Source organism: Gracilinanus agilis, chromosome 3 (assembly GCF_016433145.1).
Source record: "Gracilinanus agilis isolate LMUSP501 chromosome 3, AgileGrace, whole genome shotgun sequence".
Lineage (NCBI taxonomy): Eukaryota > Metazoa > Chordata > Mammalia > Didelphimorphia > Didelphidae > Gracilinanus > Gracilinanus agilis.
The window spans coordinates 45,412,922-45,430,433 of record NC_058132.1 but is presented as its reverse complement, the minus strand read 5'-3'; the positions used below and the strand labels follow the sequence as shown (position 1 = coordinate 45,430,433).

General features: G+C 51.4%; 1 protein-coding gene across 1 annotated transcript in view; it reads right to left on the bottom strand.

Moving 5' to 3' along the window:
• Positions 1-10,037, bottom strand: part of LOC123240960 (centromere protein S-like) — a 51,661-nt gene extending 41,624 nt beyond the window's left edge. Inside the window, exons 1-4 of the mRNA XM_044668671.1 lie at positions 9,966-10,037; positions 4,490-4,613; positions 3,421-3,454; positions 121-187 (exon numbers count right to left, since the gene is read on the bottom strand). Coding sequence (XP_044524606.1) covers positions 121-187; positions 3,421-3,454; positions 4,490-4,613; positions 9,966-10,028 — 288 coding nt within the window. The 5' untranslated portion in view covers positions 10,029-10,037. The remainder of the gene's footprint in view (positions 1-120; positions 188-3,420; positions 3,455-4,489; positions 4,614-9,965) is intronic.
• Between the last annotated feature and the right edge of the window lie 7,475 nt (positions 10,038-17,512).

The following is a 17,512-nucleotide window of genomic DNA, read 5'->3' as shown; positions in this document are numbered from 1 at the left end:
AGGGAGGGAGGGAGGGAGGGAAGGAAGGGAGGGAGGAAGGAAGGGAGGAAGGAAGAGAGGGAAGGAGGAAGGAAGGGAGGGAGGGAGGGAGGAAGGAAGGGAGGGAGGGAATTCTCTTACCAAGGAGCTGCTCCTCCGTGCTAAGAGCTTCACGTCGTCCGTGTTAATGGTACTTCTCTTTGCGTGTCTAGAGAAAGGGCAGAAACAATGTGCCTAATGCTTGCTGTCCTAGCTAGGCCGCTAGTAGAGGCCCCTTTGTAAAGGAGGACACAAGGTCTGCCAGGGCCCAGGAAAGGGAGCTGTGAGGACAGGGGGTGAGCCCGAGGGCCCGGGCCGAACCCGGGCGGCTACATCCCTCCCAGAGGCTGGGCACGAGCACAAGGAGGGAGAAGCCAGACAGAAGGACGCACAGATGGGGGAGGACAAGCATCTGCCAAGCTCCACCAGCCGTCACGGCTTCTCCTTCAGCCGCTCCAGATCCTGACTGGTCTGGTACCATGCCGGGCATGGAGCCAGCTCAAGAAACCGCCGGCCTCTGCTGTCTGGAAGACAGAGAGCCGAGGAGGCGCCAACCACAATTCACCTGTCGACGGGGTGGTCAGGTTGGCAGAGAACCTGCCTCGCACCCAGAACCCATCAGCGGCCCAGACTTCCTCACCAAAGCCTGTAGGAGGGTGACCTTCCAGCCTCCCTACACCGTGCCCTGGCTGAGCACACACGCGCTTCAGCCAAGCCAAAGGACTTCTTGTTCCTGCAGCACCCTCTGGCCTTTCCCACCTCGGCATCTTTGTCCACAGGTCTCCCTCTACATCTGCAGAAGGTATCTCTCTCTGTACTCGACCCTCTGAGGGTTCTAAAATGAGGAATTCCAAAACGTGGAGACCTCAGAAATGGGGGGGGGGCAGTAGTTTCCTGGGATCCCCTACAGAATGCCTCAGCCCCCCCCCCCGCAAGCTTGCCAGCCCCCTGAGCATTCCCTCGCTCTGCTGAGGGTACCATCACCCCGCCGGCCACCCCCAGAGCCTCCTGCACCCCATCCATCCCCAAGGCCTGTCCATTCTCATCACCCGAATGCCCGGCTCTTCTTGATGGACTCGCTGCCTCCAGGCTCTCCCTCTGCTGCCCTTTCCCACATCCTCAGGCTTAACGAGAACAGCCATGTGGAACAAAGTCTGGGCGCCATCATGGCCGGACTGTGGCTGGGGTTTGGGCTGTCATAACAAGGCTACCTCGGTCCATCAGCTGATCAGAGGGCCAGGAATGTCAGAATTCAAATCCTGCCTCCAATGCTTCCTTGCTGGATGACCCTGGGCAAGTCACTTCACCTGTTTGCCTCAGTTTTTCCTTTTATAAAAACGGGCATGATAATAGCACTTATCCCCCAGGGTATTTGGGTGGATGAAATGAGATGAAAATTGTAAAAGTGCTGGTAAATACTGCGCAAGGGCTTATTCCTTCCCCATCTTTGAATCCACTTTCCCACTGCTAACCTTCCTGATAAACTGCTCTGATCAAGGCACCCCCCCATTGGCTCCGGAATAAAAAGTGCTTCTCACGGCCTTCGAGGCCTTCCCTCTGGTTCCATCCCACCATCATTCTACATCGTGACACACTCGATGTTTCTCCGTCCTCTGTTCTGACTTTCCTTTTCAGCCTCCAAGTCCCTGTTTGTCGTGGCCTCCCCCCTTTTCTCTCTGCTGAAATACCACGTTGTTTCCCCGGGACTCTCCTTCCATCACCCTCCATACTCTGTTCTCCCCAATGAGAGCGGGAGCTTCTGGGAATGGGGGCCGTCTTATGGGTTCAGCGAGTCAACCAACACTCACTAAGCACCTACTATGTGCACTGCAAGGAAAGGCACAAGTCAGATCTTAATCAAGGAGCTCTGTCTAACGGGAGAGAATACACACAACGCGTATGGACAAGCCAGCTCTAGGGAGGAGAAATGGGAGGCAACCAGCAAAGGCACCGGGGAAGTAGTGGGGACCCGAAGCACCGTTTTCTGGACCGGAGCACAGGGGCTGGCACCCCAGAAGTGCTAGTAATGCCTTAAAAAAACACCTCACCTTCTGTCTTAGAATCAATATTGTGTATTGGTTCCAAGGCAGAAGAATGGTAAAGGCTAGGCCATGGGGGTCAAGTGACTTGCTCAGGACTACACAGCTATGGAGGGTCTGAGGCCAAATTTGAATCCAAGACTTCCCATTAATATAAGAGTGGCTCTCAATCCACTGAGCCACCTAGCCACCCCTAAAAATGCTTTTTCATTCATTCACTTCATTTACTCATTCATTCAAGGCCCCAAACAAGTGTCACCCTTCTAGGAAGATTTTTTTTCTGATCTCTAGCCCAGCTAAAAGTCATCTTCACCCTCCTCCCTCTCTCTCCCTTCTCCCGTCCTCTCTTCCTCCCTCTCTCCTCTCTCCCTTCTCTTTTCCTCCCTCCTCTCCCCACCTCTTTCTCTCCCTCCTCTCTGCCACTCTCTCCTTTATCTCTCCCCTTCACCTGTATCTCCTTCCCTCTCTCCTCCCAGGGCTGCGAGGCCTCTCTCCCTGGCCCTGACACTTTTCTTCACCATGCCTTTTGTGCCCCTCCTTTCCTTCCCTCTGACACCCTGGCTCTTCCCTGCGCATAGTAGGTCCTCGAGAAAGGTTTGATGAATGAACTCCTGGTGGAGTCTGAGGCTGCGGGCATTTCTGAGGGACGGACACCCGGGGAGTGGGAACAGATGCGACGTCTGCCCTCTGGAAAGCCACTGCTTTCATTCGTTCATTCAAAATATTCCAAACTGAAACAAAGAGGGAAGGGGGGAGCAGGGGAGGGAGCACTGGCACCAAATCAGGACCGGGTGGCAAATGAGAGCGCTTTAGCCCTTTCAGGCCTTCGTCATCTGGATTGCTTCATAAAAGCAATCCGTGGCAATTGTTTCCAATTACCTAAGGTGCTAATTGAAGAGAGGAGCATAAATCACCTGTAAAAGCTAAAGCTCTTCTACATGAAAGTGGGCCTCTCACTCTGTAAAGGCTGCTTTTTACTCTTAACAAATGGGGGGAATGAAAAGCCTTTGACTAGCGCAGGCCTGAGCCGTCCTGACACCTGCAGGCAATTACACCCCACACGGGAGAGCATCCCGCCTGTCCCCCAACTTCCTTTTGTGTCTTTCTTTCTCCTTCCCCACCTACAAGGTTTCCTGCTGAAAACAGGTCCCGAGCCCTTGGGCGCCTCCGATGAATCCGCAATCAGCCAACTTCTGTTCAGATACTTGTACGGGAGGCTGAACCGCCGATGACAAGCAGGCACTAATTGCGGGGCTTCACGGATGGAGACAGAGACGGCGGCCCCCCGAGACCCGCCACCAAGGCAGGCGCCTACCAGATGCGGCATCACAAACAAGCGCGCAAGAGCCGCCGCCCCACCTACCTGGCAAACATCTCGAGGTCTTTGGCGAAGTGTTCTGCAGGAGGAAAGAGAGGTCCGTGAGCCCCCGTTGTGAGAGGAGAAGTCAGGCCTTCGAGGCCCTCGTCCGTGGGCAGTGACGCCCAGAGCCGGCGTGCCAGCGGCGAAGCGTGGCTGCTCCGTGCTCTCTCCCACCCTTACTCATCGTGGCACCCTCTCCCCCTGCAAATCTTCCATTAATTCGTTACCTCTGGTTTCTCATAATTAAACAAATTCATTCTTTCCCTACAGAAATGACCCCCCATCGGGGCACCCGCAGCAAGTACCCAAGCAGGGCTGGTCCATGACCCAGGACACAAGAAACCAGCTGCCGGACTTGAGGACAACATCCTGAGGGGTTCCCAGTCTTGGGAGGGGTGGGGGTTTGGCACAGCCTTCCAGGCAAGGCTGCGGTGCCTCCTGGGCCCAGTCAGGGGCAGACAGCAGGGATATTCAGGAAGTATGGTTATGTAAAAACAAGATTTATTTTAAAAAACTGACAGACCCAGACCCCTACTGCCTGGGAGACCTTGGGCAAGTCACTTAACCCCTGCAGGCCTACCTACTGGGTGAAGGCCTTTCTGTACCCCTTAAATCATCCATTCAGTAAAAAAAAACAAAAGCAAAAAGGAAGCTCTGGGGGAGCGGGAAGAGGCGCGGGGGCAATCAAGGCCTGGAAGGTTAGCGCTAGAAGGGAAGGCAGAGGCATCTGCCCCAATCTCTCGCTTTCCAGAGGAGGAATAATGAGTAAAAATAAAGGGGAAGGGAGCCCCAGCAGGGCAGCGGGCAGGTGGGGACCTACGGATGCAGAAAGAGACAGAAACCCTGTCGCATGGGCTCACTGGGCTGGGTTTGCTTCGCTTGGCCTTCTTTGAACAAAGGGCATCCCTGAAATTTATTTTAAAAACAAAAACAAAAACAAGGGAGATTTTGCAGTGGGATCAGAGTCTGAAAGGAAAACAAAACACAGAAAGGCAAGAGACTTGTTTTTAAAAGGAAAAAGACTTGGGGGGCAGCCCCGCGCCTAGGGGAGAAGGAGCCCAGGACCACCTACCGCACTGCCGAAAGGTGACCTCAGAAATGGCCGCGATGGTTGGCTTGCTGAACTTGAGCCCTTTGGCGTCGGCCGCTTCCTGACACATGGAGCCCACCGTGTAGTGGACGGCCGCCTTCAGGCTCTGAAACACAAGACACAATCCCGGGGGGCGTCACCCAACCTCTGGGGACGAGCCACGGAGCGGCACCGGCACCGGCTTCTGCGCGCCAGGCCCAGGCTGGAGTCTGCCGAGGCACACGCTCTCCCGAGGAGGGATGCTGGGGAGCCCAAAGCAAGCTCTGGGCAGGAGGGGCGCCGAGCCCTGGGGGAGAGAAGGGTGCTCCGGGGAGGCTAGCACCCCGCACGCTGTCCTTGGGAGCCTGAAGAATGCCGTGGTTTGCCTTTTCCTCCAGGAACAGTCATCTGTCTGTGGGACGGGGGAGGACGGATGAAAGAGGGGCAGAGCAGGGGCAGAAGGAGCACCGGGACGCCTTCTCCACAGAAGGTGACGGGATGAAGCAGGGAGAGCCGCTGGAGAGTTTGGGCCATGAAGGGAGGCTTGTGAGAGGGGGGAGACGTGCCACACAGCGAGCTAAAGGCGGGGGGCGGCCCTTTCTGGGGCTCTGTGGGAAGGCCTGGGGGCAGGCCCCAGCTCTCCGCCTCACTAGCCGCCCACCCTCGCCTCAAGTGGGAGTGGGTGAGCCTGGGTGGCGGGTGCTCGGGGGAGCAGAAAGAGGCAGAGTGGGGCAGCCGGCAGGAATCGGCGCGGGCGGGAGGAAGCCGAGGCCAGAGGGGTCCTGGGCGGCAGCAGCTCTGCGCATGCTCTCCCCACACACGGGGCACCCCAGAGAGCGTGTGAGCCCACGTCCTGCCTCGGTTTCCAAGATGAGATTTTGCCGTGCAAATCTTACATTTGAGTTCAAAAACCAGACTTCTTGGGGGGCAGCCAGGGGCCTCGGAACAGAGCCAGACCTGGAGGTGGGAGATCCTGGCTCCAACCTGGTCTCCGCCACTTCCTTGCTGGGGGCCCCCCCGGCAAGTCGCTTCAGCCCACGCCTGGCCTTCCTTGCTCTGCTCAGAACCCAGGCACAGCGCTGACCCTCAGCCAGAAGGGAGGGGAGGCCTGGATAAAGCAGGCGCTTCTCCACGTCCTGCCAGCCGCTTTACAGACACCCCATCTGGGCTTCCCAGCCGGGAGGGAGGCGCGGAGCCGGGGCCTGGCCAGGCCCAGAGACCAGCCTCGGACATGCCTCCTGACTCCAGGCCCAGCGCTCCGGCCGCCGCCCCCAGCAGGCCCGGCACAAATGTTTCTGGGAAAGATCCGGGGTTTTCAGGGCCCCAGAGTCATCCGTGGCCATGGTGACACCCCAGAAGAGCCAGGAGAATCCTGGTGAAGCTCTGCTGCTCCCCTAAAGAGGCGGATCTGGAGCCAGGAAAGTAGCCCCGGAGGAGAGGTGGGAGAGGCCAGCCGGAGGAACTGAGGACGTTTGTCCTGAGGACGGACACACAGAAGGCAGACTGGACATTCCTGCTCGGCCCCAGAGGGCAGAATGAGAAGCAATGGGAAAAGGGCAGAGGCCAACTGAGGGGCGTGGACAGAGCCCCCTCCCAGCCAGGCTCTTCCCCCCAGAAGTTTTCTAGCTGCCGGACAGGGAATGTTGTTCAAGGGCTCCATGAAGGGGCCTCGAAGGTTCCGGTGAAAATGGGGTTCAGGGTCCCCTGGCACCTCTCCCCGGGGCCACTGTCAGGATACCATGAAGAGGAAGCAGGCCTTCAGCTTCGAGGGCTTTGAGTGCCGCCGTCACAGGCTCCAGGACGATCCGGCCTCGCACCTAGCGGGCCCCCAAACGAGCCGGAGGTGAGGAGCCTGGGACGGCCAGAACCAGAGAGCTGAGACGCCCGGGATGCTCGGGCTGCGGAGCTCCTGCTTCTGGCTCGTGCGGCAGCCCCAGGACGCCAACCAGAGGCTACTGGCCGCAGCCACGGGTCCCTTCGGGTCCGGCAGACAGCCCCGCCGGGGGAACAAGGGCCTTTCCTCCAGTCCTCATGCTTTGGGGCGCTTTGTTTTTCTATCTCATTTTTAAAATTCAATTTTATTTTTATTTTGCATTCCAAATTCTCTCCTTTCCTCTCCCCACCCACGAGGAGGCAAGAAATACATCCCAAAACATGTGAAATCATACAAAACATGTCTACGTTACATTTATTGAAACCTGAAGCCGTCCTAAGACTTTGGGGACACCCAGTCTAGATCCTGTTTGGTTTTAAAGGTCTTCCTAGCCTTGCCTTCTCCTCCCTCGCGGCCTTCTTGTGCCTGACACCCTCCTGGATGGTCCACAAATGAGGCACCCCCAGCCTGGAACACCCGTCCCTCCTCAAGGCCCCCTGACCTGCCTGCCCTCAGCACAGGCCCTGGCACACGGGGCAGGCATACATGCTGGTGGCTCTCAGGGGACCACAAGCAATACAAGTGATCCACCTGTGAGGTGGAGGATGTTTGGAGGCGAGACCCTGCAGAAGCACGACATGGTGGGGAGGCCTCAGTGCCTGGGGCTGGCCCGAAGCCGTAATGAGGGGAAGGAAGGACCAACGAGGGCAGCTCCAGGCTGGCCCCGACTGTCACTGGGGAGGAAAGGAAGGAAACATCAGGGAAAGGGCCTGCGCGTTCCCTCTCAGAGGCCGTGACGGAGCAGGGCGCACAGCACCGCGGGCTCCTTCCTCTGTTGAGGCGCGGCGGTGCATGAGGACTACGGAGGAAAGGCCCAGCTGGCCAGCCACCAAAGGAGCCCTCCAAACCCGCCATGAGCTGCGACTAGCATTCACAAGAGCTCTCCATGGAGATGTCCTAACAAAGCCACCTACCAGGAGGACACAAATGGAGGCCGAACTGACGTCCTATTGGGCCTTCCCCACGGAGACATCAGGGCTTGGGATGGACAAGGTAGAGTCTTGTCAGGAAGGCCAGAGTGTGCAGCCGGCAGAGTAAGAGGGCAGATGTGGGGCTTCCGGGGACAGGACAGCAAGGAGCAGCCAAGGAGACCCCAAAGGACCCAGACCCACTCAGCATGGACACTCAGGAGAAGTCCTCCTGTGCAGCCTCCTCTAGAGACAGGAAGAATTCTGTGCTCCAAGCCTTTGGGGCCAGATGTGGCGATGAGGGCAGCCCACTGGGAGAGCCATGGGGCAGTGTGGGAGTCTCAGCTTGGACACTGGCTGTTCTAAGCTCTCCAGCTCTGACATTATGTTCTAAGGTCTCTCCCAGCTCTGACATTCTCTGTTCTAAGGTCTCTCCCAGCTCTGACATTCTCTGTTCTAAGATCTCTCCCAGCTCTGACATTCTCTGTTCTAAGCTCTCTCAGCTCTGACATTCTCTGTTCTAAGATCTCTCCCAGCTCTGACATTCTCTGTTCTAAGGTCTCTCCCAGCTCTGCCATTCTGTGTTCTAAGCTCTCTCAGCTCTGACATTCTCTGTTCTAAGGTCTCTCCCAGCTCTGACATTCTCTGTTCTAAGACCTCTCTCTCCCTTCTCTGACACTGTTCTATGAGCCTGTCTTTGGGGGGCAGCTGTGCTCTGCTATGCAGGAACCAGGGGCGTTTAGCCTAGAGAAGTGAAGACTTATGTGGCCAACTGAGACATCATGCCCTGCAGGGCCCCAACAGGGAAGGGGGTGTTTGTGGTCCTGGCTCCCCCAGGTAGAACTGGTGAGTGAAGAGGGGGCCCAAGTGCCTTAGACCTGACATTAAGAAAAACTCCTCAGCCCTGGAGCTTCTGTGGAGCACCCAAAGGGTCATTTTAAAACTCAGCCTTGTGAACACCTCTTCATAGACACACAAGGCTTGCTGAATGGAGTCCAGCCGTGCCTGCATCGTCCTTGTGCAGGGGAAAGTCCTCCAGGAAAAGCTCCCTGAGGGAGCCCGGAAAGGTGTGTCCCAAGGAAATCCTACAAGGAGGAGGGTGTTTCCTGGACATTCCAGGCCCTGACCCGGAGCCCTGGGGGATGTGGGAATACTGCAAGCACTGCCTGTGTCCAGGAATCCTGACCCACTCAGTGGACTCTCTGGCTCCCCGGGCGCCCCCTCCCTAGGGCTGGCCACACTCCAATTCTTCCCCTGGCTCTGTAGGAATCAGGACAAGCACCTGCTCTGCAGCACTGCCTCCAAAGTGACTTTTATCCTTGTATCTCTCACCTTTCTGCACAATTGTAACCACTCCCCCCAGGAGTCACAGGACCTGGGTTCAAATTCTATCTTTACCTATATGACTGTAGGCAAGTACAGGAACTTTGCTGGACCTCAGTTTCCTCATCTGTAAAACAAGGGGGCTGGCCTGCGTCTAGCCTCCGAGGCCCCTTCCAGCTCTCAATTTCTGGTTCTGGGAGGCCGGCCTGTACTAACACCTGGCCTTGCATGTGGGAGGGGGTAGTCATCCCCTGCCTGACTTTATTTTTATTTTCCCCCTTTATTATTATTATTATTATAATGACAATAATATTATAATCATTATAATATTATCATAATTATAATGTTATAACACAATTATTATATTACCATAATTATATTATTATATAGTTATTATAATATTATTATTCTCTTATCTTTTGTCTTAGAATCAATACTGTATGTTGGTTCCAAGGCAGAAGAGTGATAAGGGCCAGGCAATGAGGGAGAATGACTTACCCAGAGTCACATTGACAGGAAACATTAGAGGTTGGATTTGAACCCAGGGCTGGCTCTCTCCACTGAGCCTCCTAGCTGCCCCTCCTGCCTGACTTTAACAACCCCTCTTAGGGACAGGTCTACCTTGTATTTCTGCCCTTGGCCACAGCAGGATCTGAGAATTTAGGGCTCAAAGTGAACAGAGAGACTCGTGGCCCAACCCATTTGGGTTACAGATAAGGAAACTGAGGCCCAAGGTGGGGAAGTGCCTAAAGTTACATAACAGAGCTTGGATTTGAACCCAGGTCCTGACCCCAAATCCTGGGGCTCTTTTCAAGAGCTCTCTCATTCCAGGAAATGTTTTTAATTTTTAACTAAAATGGCTTTTTAAATTTTTATTTTATTATTTTTTTCCATTTAAAGTTAAAATGAAATTAAAATTAAAAGAGAGCCAAACACACAGCTCCTTTTCAGTAGCCCGGTTAACCCAGAAATTCCCAAATAATACAAACTGGCAGCCCTTCTTCTTTGCCATCCATCCTAGTGACTGAATAATTAAGTTATTTTCTCGGAAAAGAAATGTCAGTACTGGGAAAGACGCAGCGGGGAGGCCCCTTAGAACTGGGAAAGTCAGGGCTGGGACAAGCCTTGGCCGCTAAGGCTTGGAGCACTGAAAGTCAGGGCCAGGCGGGGCCGTGGCGGTGACGTCACCACCGATGACGTCACCGTCACACATCAGCCCCAAGAGAGGCCCCTCTGGGGTCCAGGGACAGGGCACCCGGGGCCTGAGACATAAGACGAGGGTCGGCCGGGCTCTGGGGCCCCCGCACGCCCATACCTGGACGAGCGTGAGCTGCCGCTGATCCTCCTCCTCGTCTTCCTCCCGCTGCCCTGGATCCATGGCGGCCACCCAGACACGGGAAATCTTTTCTTCTTTCCCGCCCTGGAAGCTCCTCTGGTACGGGACGCGGAAGAGGGCAGAAAGGGCTGGAAAGCGAAGCGCTTCCCCCTGCCGCGCCGCGCCCTCTAGCGGCTGCTCTGTGGAAAGGCATGGAGTAGGCTCTAGGGAAAGGCGACATAGATGAGCCCAGAGGTTGGACTGAGGGGGGGCGGCGGGGATCATTTTGACATACTGTTATGTGGGTTATTTGAGGAAAGGTGTTTGGGATAAGGGAAATTGAAAGGAGGATGTTGGAGACTTGCTAAGTGGGTAATCTCGGTTTCAGGTAGGCTGGGATTAAAGGAGATTCAGGGTATAATAGGACTGAAGTCAGGAGCATAACACAGAAGGGAAACAGAGATCTTTTAGGGAGAGGAGAAGTTTAAACTAAACAGACAAACACAGCAGGCTTACAGACTGAGACTTAGACTCAAACACAAGCTGAGGGAAATAGACTAGACTGAAATTAACAAACAGGCTTTAGTTAATTTCACAGGAAGGGACCTATTTTGAAGTAACACCTTCCTTTCAAGATGGATGCCTCAGCTTCCCTCTAAGCCCAGAGTATGTTGTCTCTTTCCCTCTTCTTCCCACTTGATAACTAACAAACAAATTACACTAATAGGGCTGTTGAAACACAAAAGGGTTTATTTTGTTTGAAGGATGTTTGTTAGGAAGGTGGATCAAAGGAAAGCCCTATCAGTTGTCTCAGGAACCTCAGGTGGGGGAAGGGAAGTAAAGATGGAGTCTGAGTAAGGACCTGCCTTTAAACTCAGCTTTATAAAATGCTATTTCTATCTAAAGGGAATAAATGATGATTTGACTAACTATAACTAATGCTGTCAATTAGATAACTCTTCACAGACTTAACTCCTCTCTAATTACTCTCCTTATTAACTCTACAGACACATAAGATAAGGGAGGGAAAGCAGGGGTGGTATAGGAAAGGAAGATATAAAGGGTTTATCTAAAATAATAATTTCTTAAATAAATATATCAAAGCTAGGCTCAATTTCAATATTAAAGTTAGATAATCAAAGCAGCTCGCTCATTGACCACCTCCCTCTACGGAAGATCCAGTCAACTGCCTCTTTCCCTCAAGATTCCAAAACCTAACCGCTTTTGGAACTCAGCCAAAGCTAGAAAAAACTACATGACCCCAATTCTGTATACTACAATACTAATTAGCATAAATGAAATTGCAAGATCAGGGCTGTGAATGGATAATGACAAAAAGTAAGATAAGCTCGGGGAAGCGCCCAAGAAGTGGGCCCAGAGGAAATTCCCTCTCTGCAGGCAAGTCCAAAGGCTTTGGCTCCATTTTCCTCCTCATCCCCGCAGCCTCGGAACCGGTCAACCACTCTCCTCCGTGATCCGCTGGTGGGTTCAGTCCTTTCTGTAGCGTCTGACTCTTCATCACATCAGCTGGGGTTTTCTTGGCAAAGATACCGGAGTGCTTTTGCCATGTCGTTTTTTTCACAGATGAGGAAACTGAGGCAAACAGGGGGAAATGACTCTTCCAGGATCACACAGTTAGCAAAGTGTCTGAGGTCAGATTTGACCCCAAGTCCTCCTGGCTCCAAATCTGTGTTGCCTGTTACCTTCTTTTTTTTTTTTTTTTTAAACCCCTTAACTTCAGTTTTAGACTTAGTACTTAAGTATTGGTTCCAAGGCAGAAGAGCTGTAAGGGATAGGCAATGGGGGTTAAAAGTGACTTGCCCAGGGTCACACAGGTAGGAAGTGTCTGAGACTAGATTTGAACCCAGGACCTCCCATGTGGAGGCTCAACTCTCTATCCACTCTCCATCCAGCTGCCCTTTCTGTTGCCTTTTATAGCCATTCCCAAACTGCTCCCTTCCTTCCTTTTCCAACCATTTTGATAACCTCCTTCCTATTTCTCTCCCATGATATTTCCATCTCTTGACTCTGTGCAGCTTCATTGGCTGACCTCCATGCCTGGAGCATCCTCCCTCTTCATCCCTGCCTCCTGGCTTCCTTCAAGCATAGCCAAATCCCTAAAACCTATAAGAAAAGAAGTCTTCCCCAGCTCCCCTTAATGCCTTTCTTCTGTTGATTATCTCGAATGTAGCCTGTGTCCCTCTTGTTTGTTTGCATGGCGTCTCCCTACCTGGACTGTGAGCTCCTTGAGGGCACAAGCCATTTTCCCCTTTCCTCAGGTCCTCAGAGCCTAGCTCAGGGTTGGTCCATGGGAAGCCATTAACAAATGCTCAACGGAGATGGCCGGTATAATGGGTGATTTTGTCAAATTGATTTTTCCCCCTTTTTCTTTGTTGCAGGGTATCAGATGAAGAAGGATCTATTTCTGGGCGGCTGGGTGGCTCAGTGAACAGAGAGCCAGGGCTAGAGATGGGTGGTATTGAGTTCCAATCTGGCCTCAGATCCTTCCTAGCTGTGTGACCTTGGACAAGTCATTTAACTCCCGTTGCCGAATCCTTATAGCTCTTCTGCCTTGGAACAAACTGCTTTAAGAGGGAAGGTAAGAGGTTAAGGGGTGAGGAGGGGAAGAATGCAGTGAATTGGAGGGCATCCGAGGACTTTATCATTTCTCCACTTTATTCTTTATCTCAGATATTGATACATAAACTGCATTTGTTCATTGGGAGTGTTTGCTTGTGTTCACGGGTAAGTAGTCCATGAGATGATCCTTCTTGTTCTGCCTATATACATATGAAGAAGTCCGTTCTTCCAGCTCTATTATTTAGTTTTCTAAATGGCAACTTCTGTCTTTATACTTTCATTTACAACAAAAATCTTAATGTTATCTGGTTCTGTTGTGTCTAGAGATGCAAATCTGGATTCAGGTATTTGCTAGCTATGTGACCCTGGGCAAGTCACTTAACCCTGTTGGCTTCAGTTTCCTCATTTGTAAAATGCACTGGAGAAAGGACACAGGAAACCACTTTATTATCTTAACCAAGAAGAAAGGAATCAATGAGGAGCTGTTGGACCCGACTGAAACAACAAAACAAAGAATGGGCTGCTGGGAAAGGGCGGCGGGGGGTGGAGGGGGGGTTCTTCAGGCCGAGACTAGATGACCAGTTATTGGTGTATCCTAGGGGAGATTACTGTTCAAGGCTGGACTGAGGTCCTGCCCAGCTCTCTCCTGCCTTCTGGGATTCAGTGTGAGCCTCGTTATAAGAGAGTTGGCCACTAGGAGTCACCCTCACACCGTGCCACAATAGGAGCTTTGGGGACCAGCCATCAGCCTCCCTGTTGGACTTTCTGCAGAAGCTCAGAGATGGAAGAATCCACTGACTTGTGGCTGGTCCAGCCCATACCCAAACAAGAATTCTTCATCATAGCCATCATCCACCTCCCACCCCTGGTCTCCATCGTCATCACAATAACAGGAATAGCCCTGGACAGCTCACAAAGTCCTCAGTCTCTCTCTTTTTTTGGAAACTCACCTTCCATCTTAGAATCAATACTCTGGACTGGTTCCAAGGCAGAAGAGCGCTAAGGGCTAGGCAATGGGGGTTAAGTGACTTGCCCAGGGTCACATGGCTAGAAAGTGTGTGAGGCCACATTGGAACCCAGGATTTTCCATCTTTTAAACCTTCTACCTCACTGTCCTCCATCCAGTCTCTCTCTCTTTTTTAAACCCTCACCTTCCATCTTGGAGTCAATATTGTGTATTGGCTCCTGGGTGGAAGATTGGTAAGGGTGGGCAATGGGGGTCAAGTGACTTGCCCAGGGTCACCCAGCTGGGAAGTATCTGAGGTCAGATTTGAACCCAGGACCTCCCATCTCTAGGTCTCCAGTCCCTTTTTGAAGACATCCAGGGTTCATCGCTTTTCCCAGATGTCCATTCCCCCTTTGGACAACTGTGGTTGTTAGGAAGCTTTTCCTGACATTAAGTCTAAACTAACCTTTCTACAACTCCCAGGGCAGCTAAGTGGCACCACAGTACATAGAATGCTGCGTCTGGAGTCAGGAAGATCTGAATTCAGTTCTGGATTCGGGCACTTACTGCATGTGTGATCTCAGATAAATCACTTGACCCCTGTTTGCCTCAGTTCTTCATCTGTAAAATGGGGACCCACTAGAGGAGGAAATGGCAAACCAGTGCAGTATGCTTGCCAAGCAAACCCCATGGACCAGGTCCAGTCATGTAGAGTTGGATGTCACTTAACAACACCTTCCACTCATTCCTCCTGAATGTGCCTTCTGGGTCCACACAGAACAAGTCTCACTTCTCCTCCACATGACATTCTCCCAGTTACTTGATCTACTCTGTTAGATTATTACTGACTACTCTGCCAAGGGGTCATTCCATCTCTCCCTTTTTTTTAAACCTTTACCTTCCCTCTTGGAATCAATAGAATGGGCTCATTCCAAGGCAGAAGAGTGGGAAGGGCTGGGCAGATCTACTCCATTCTGGTCTCTTAAATTGGGCCATTTGGATGGCGAGGACACCTCACAGGGTCCCTTTAAGTTTTCTCCAGGCCAGGCATCGGATGACAGACTCGTACACGGAGGTCATCTTGTCTGTCGTCCTCACTTGACCGAAGAGAACACTGAGGCAGATGAGAACAGAGGGAACCTTTCCTGAGTTGTTTTCAGATATTTAAGATAAGCCGTGGCAACCAGAGCCCATTGGCACAGCACTAATTTAAGACTGGCAAAGCACCTTTCAAAGGAGAGCCCATTCAATTCTCACAACAACTCTGGAAGGTAGGTACTATAATTAGTCCTTTTCTACAGAGAGATAAATGGAGGCAGGCAGAGGGGAGGTGACTTGTCTAAGATCACACAGATATTAGGGTAGCCAAGTGGTGCAGTGGATAAAGCACTGAATCCAGAGTCAGGAAGTTCAAATGTGACCTCAGACACTAGCTGTGTGACCCTGGGCAAGTCACTTCACTCTGTTGACCTCAATTTTCTCATCTGTTAAATGAGCTGAAGAAGGAAATGACAAATCACTCCAGTATCTCTGCCAGGAAAACCCCAAATGGGAGTCACAAAGTCAGACCTGACTGAAATGACTGAGAACAGCATAATAAGGATCTGAGGCAAGAATCAAACTGTTGTGGGAGAAACACCCCCAAGAGGCAGGGTCTCACCCCAAGAATGGGAGACCCAAACTCCATTCAGTCCAGAAGTAAGAACAGAATTTTATTTGAAGAATTGGTCTATGGTATCATGGCTGGTGGGATGGTCTGGGGGCTAATCAGGTAGCCCTAGGGCTGATGGACAAGCCCAGGGCTAGGAGAGTAGCCTCTCTGGAGGTGTGGACTAGCAGCTCCTCAGCTGATGCAATAGCCCAATAGGGAATGGAGTAGCAGTCCCACGTGTGGATCAGGGTTGGCATATTAGGGTCTGGGGCTTGTCATCTCCCGTTCCAGAGAAATCTTTGCCTTCCCCCAAAATCCTGGAAAATGGGTATGGCCACATTCAGGAGGAGGTGTGTCTGGGGTTTGACATGTATGTCATAGGGAATAAGAGGTCCCTTTTCGTTGCCCACCTTGTCGCCATTTGTCGGTGTAGGAGAGGTCTTACTGCCCTTCTGGAATATGAATATGGGGAGGGGCAGATGCAGCCCAGCAGAAGAGCACTTTGGGTAATTAATTATGCCTAAAGTTCAGAAGTAAAGTAAATAGAGAATCATATGAGTAATTAATAAAACAGATTAAGCACAAAGCTGGTAACCAGTCTAGAACATCACAGATCACATACATAGGATGGGGAATTGATCAATCTACAATTCATGTTTGGCTAATGCTGAAACTCTAGACTTTCAAGTCTAACTGGGGCTAACTGGGAGAAATACAAGATTTCAGAGTCTGAGGGTCCCGTTCCTATTACTAGCTTTCCCTGCCTGCTGGCTGACCCCATCAAAAGCCAGGTCTTCTTCCTGACCCCAAGCCCAGCACTCTATCCATTGAGCCACCTAGCCGGCTCCTAAGCAAACAGAGGCTAAATGACTTGTCCAGGATCTCATAGCTAGTGAGTGTCTGAAGCTGAATTTGAACTCATATTTTCCCTAACTGTGGGCACACCTCACTGCTTCAGGACTTGGACATCAGGGTTCAAATCCCACGATCTCTGATACAGGTTAGCCGTGTGCTCCTGGGCCAGTTACCTCATCTCTTGGGGTTCCCAGACAAACCTCTGAGGCTCTAGGTGGCAGGACTACATGGAGAGATAGAGAAGATTCTCTGCGCTGGCAAAATTCCAGGGCCCCACCCAAAGGATGGCACCGCAGCCTGCCCAGCCGCCTCTTCTTCTACTCTAGAATTGCACAATAAAATGTCAGTTCCAAACCAGCCTTCCTTCGCTATTGCATATTTTATTTATTCCACAACATTCAATAATATTTACTCCAGAACTGAATGAGGAGCTGAGTGCCTGTGCACATTCGCTGCTTCAGGAAAGGATTAGCTCATCACTAGTGCTCTGGGGCTGCTAACGGTCCAATTTTAGAGCCATAAACACAGACATTCTCTTCAAATGTGAAATATACAGACTGGGCCGCCCAGAGGGGCTTCAAGCAAAAGCTGGACGGCTCCGTGCCAGACCAAAAGCGTGTTGGATGACCGATTGCTTGATGGACTAAGTGGCCTCAGCTCTGAGATTCTGTGATTTTGTGGTAAAGGATGGCTGGCACATGTGAGGAACCCATCAGCTTGCTAAGAGGGTGAGGCCACATGGAGGATGCTAGAGAGCTGCTTCTGGGAAAATCCCCATGATGTGTAAAGGGGACACTGGGTCAGATTTCAATTGGCTGGAATGGATGGCAGGCGCCCTTTTATTTATTTATTTATAGCCCTGATCTTCTGTCTTAGAATCACTACTATATATTGGTTCTAAGGCAGAAAAGTGGTAAGAGAGTAACGGGGGTTAAGTGACTTGTCCAGGATCACACAGCTAGGAAGTGTCTGAGGCCAGATTTGAACCTAGGACCTCCTGTCTCTGGGCTTGGCTCTCAATCCACTGAACCACTCAGTTGCCCCAGGGAGCCTTTTTTAAATAGGGTGGTTAGTTAGAACTGTTGACATCCTCTAAAGTAAAGGGACTAAATTGGCTCTAGCCATCATTTTACTGCATGAGGTCATTGTTTCTATTTTGTTTCTTTCCTTCCTCCCTCCATCTCTCCCTTTCTCTCTCTCTCTCTCTCCCCCTTCTCCTTTTTCTTTCTTTCTTTCTTTCTTTCTTTCTTTCTTTCTTTCTTTCTTTCTTTCTTTCTTTCTTTCTTTCTTTCTTTCTTTCTTTCTTTCTTTCTTTCTTTCTTTCTTTCTTTCTTTCTTTCTTTCTTTCTTTCTTTCTTTCTTTCTTTCTTTCTTTCTTTCTTTCTTTCTTTCTTTCTTTCTTTCTTTCTTTCTTTCTTTCTTTCTTTCTTTCTTTCTTTCTTTCTTTCTTTCTTTCTTTCTTTCTTTCTTTCTTTCTTTCTTTCTTTCTTTCTTTCTTTCTTTCTTTCTTTCTTT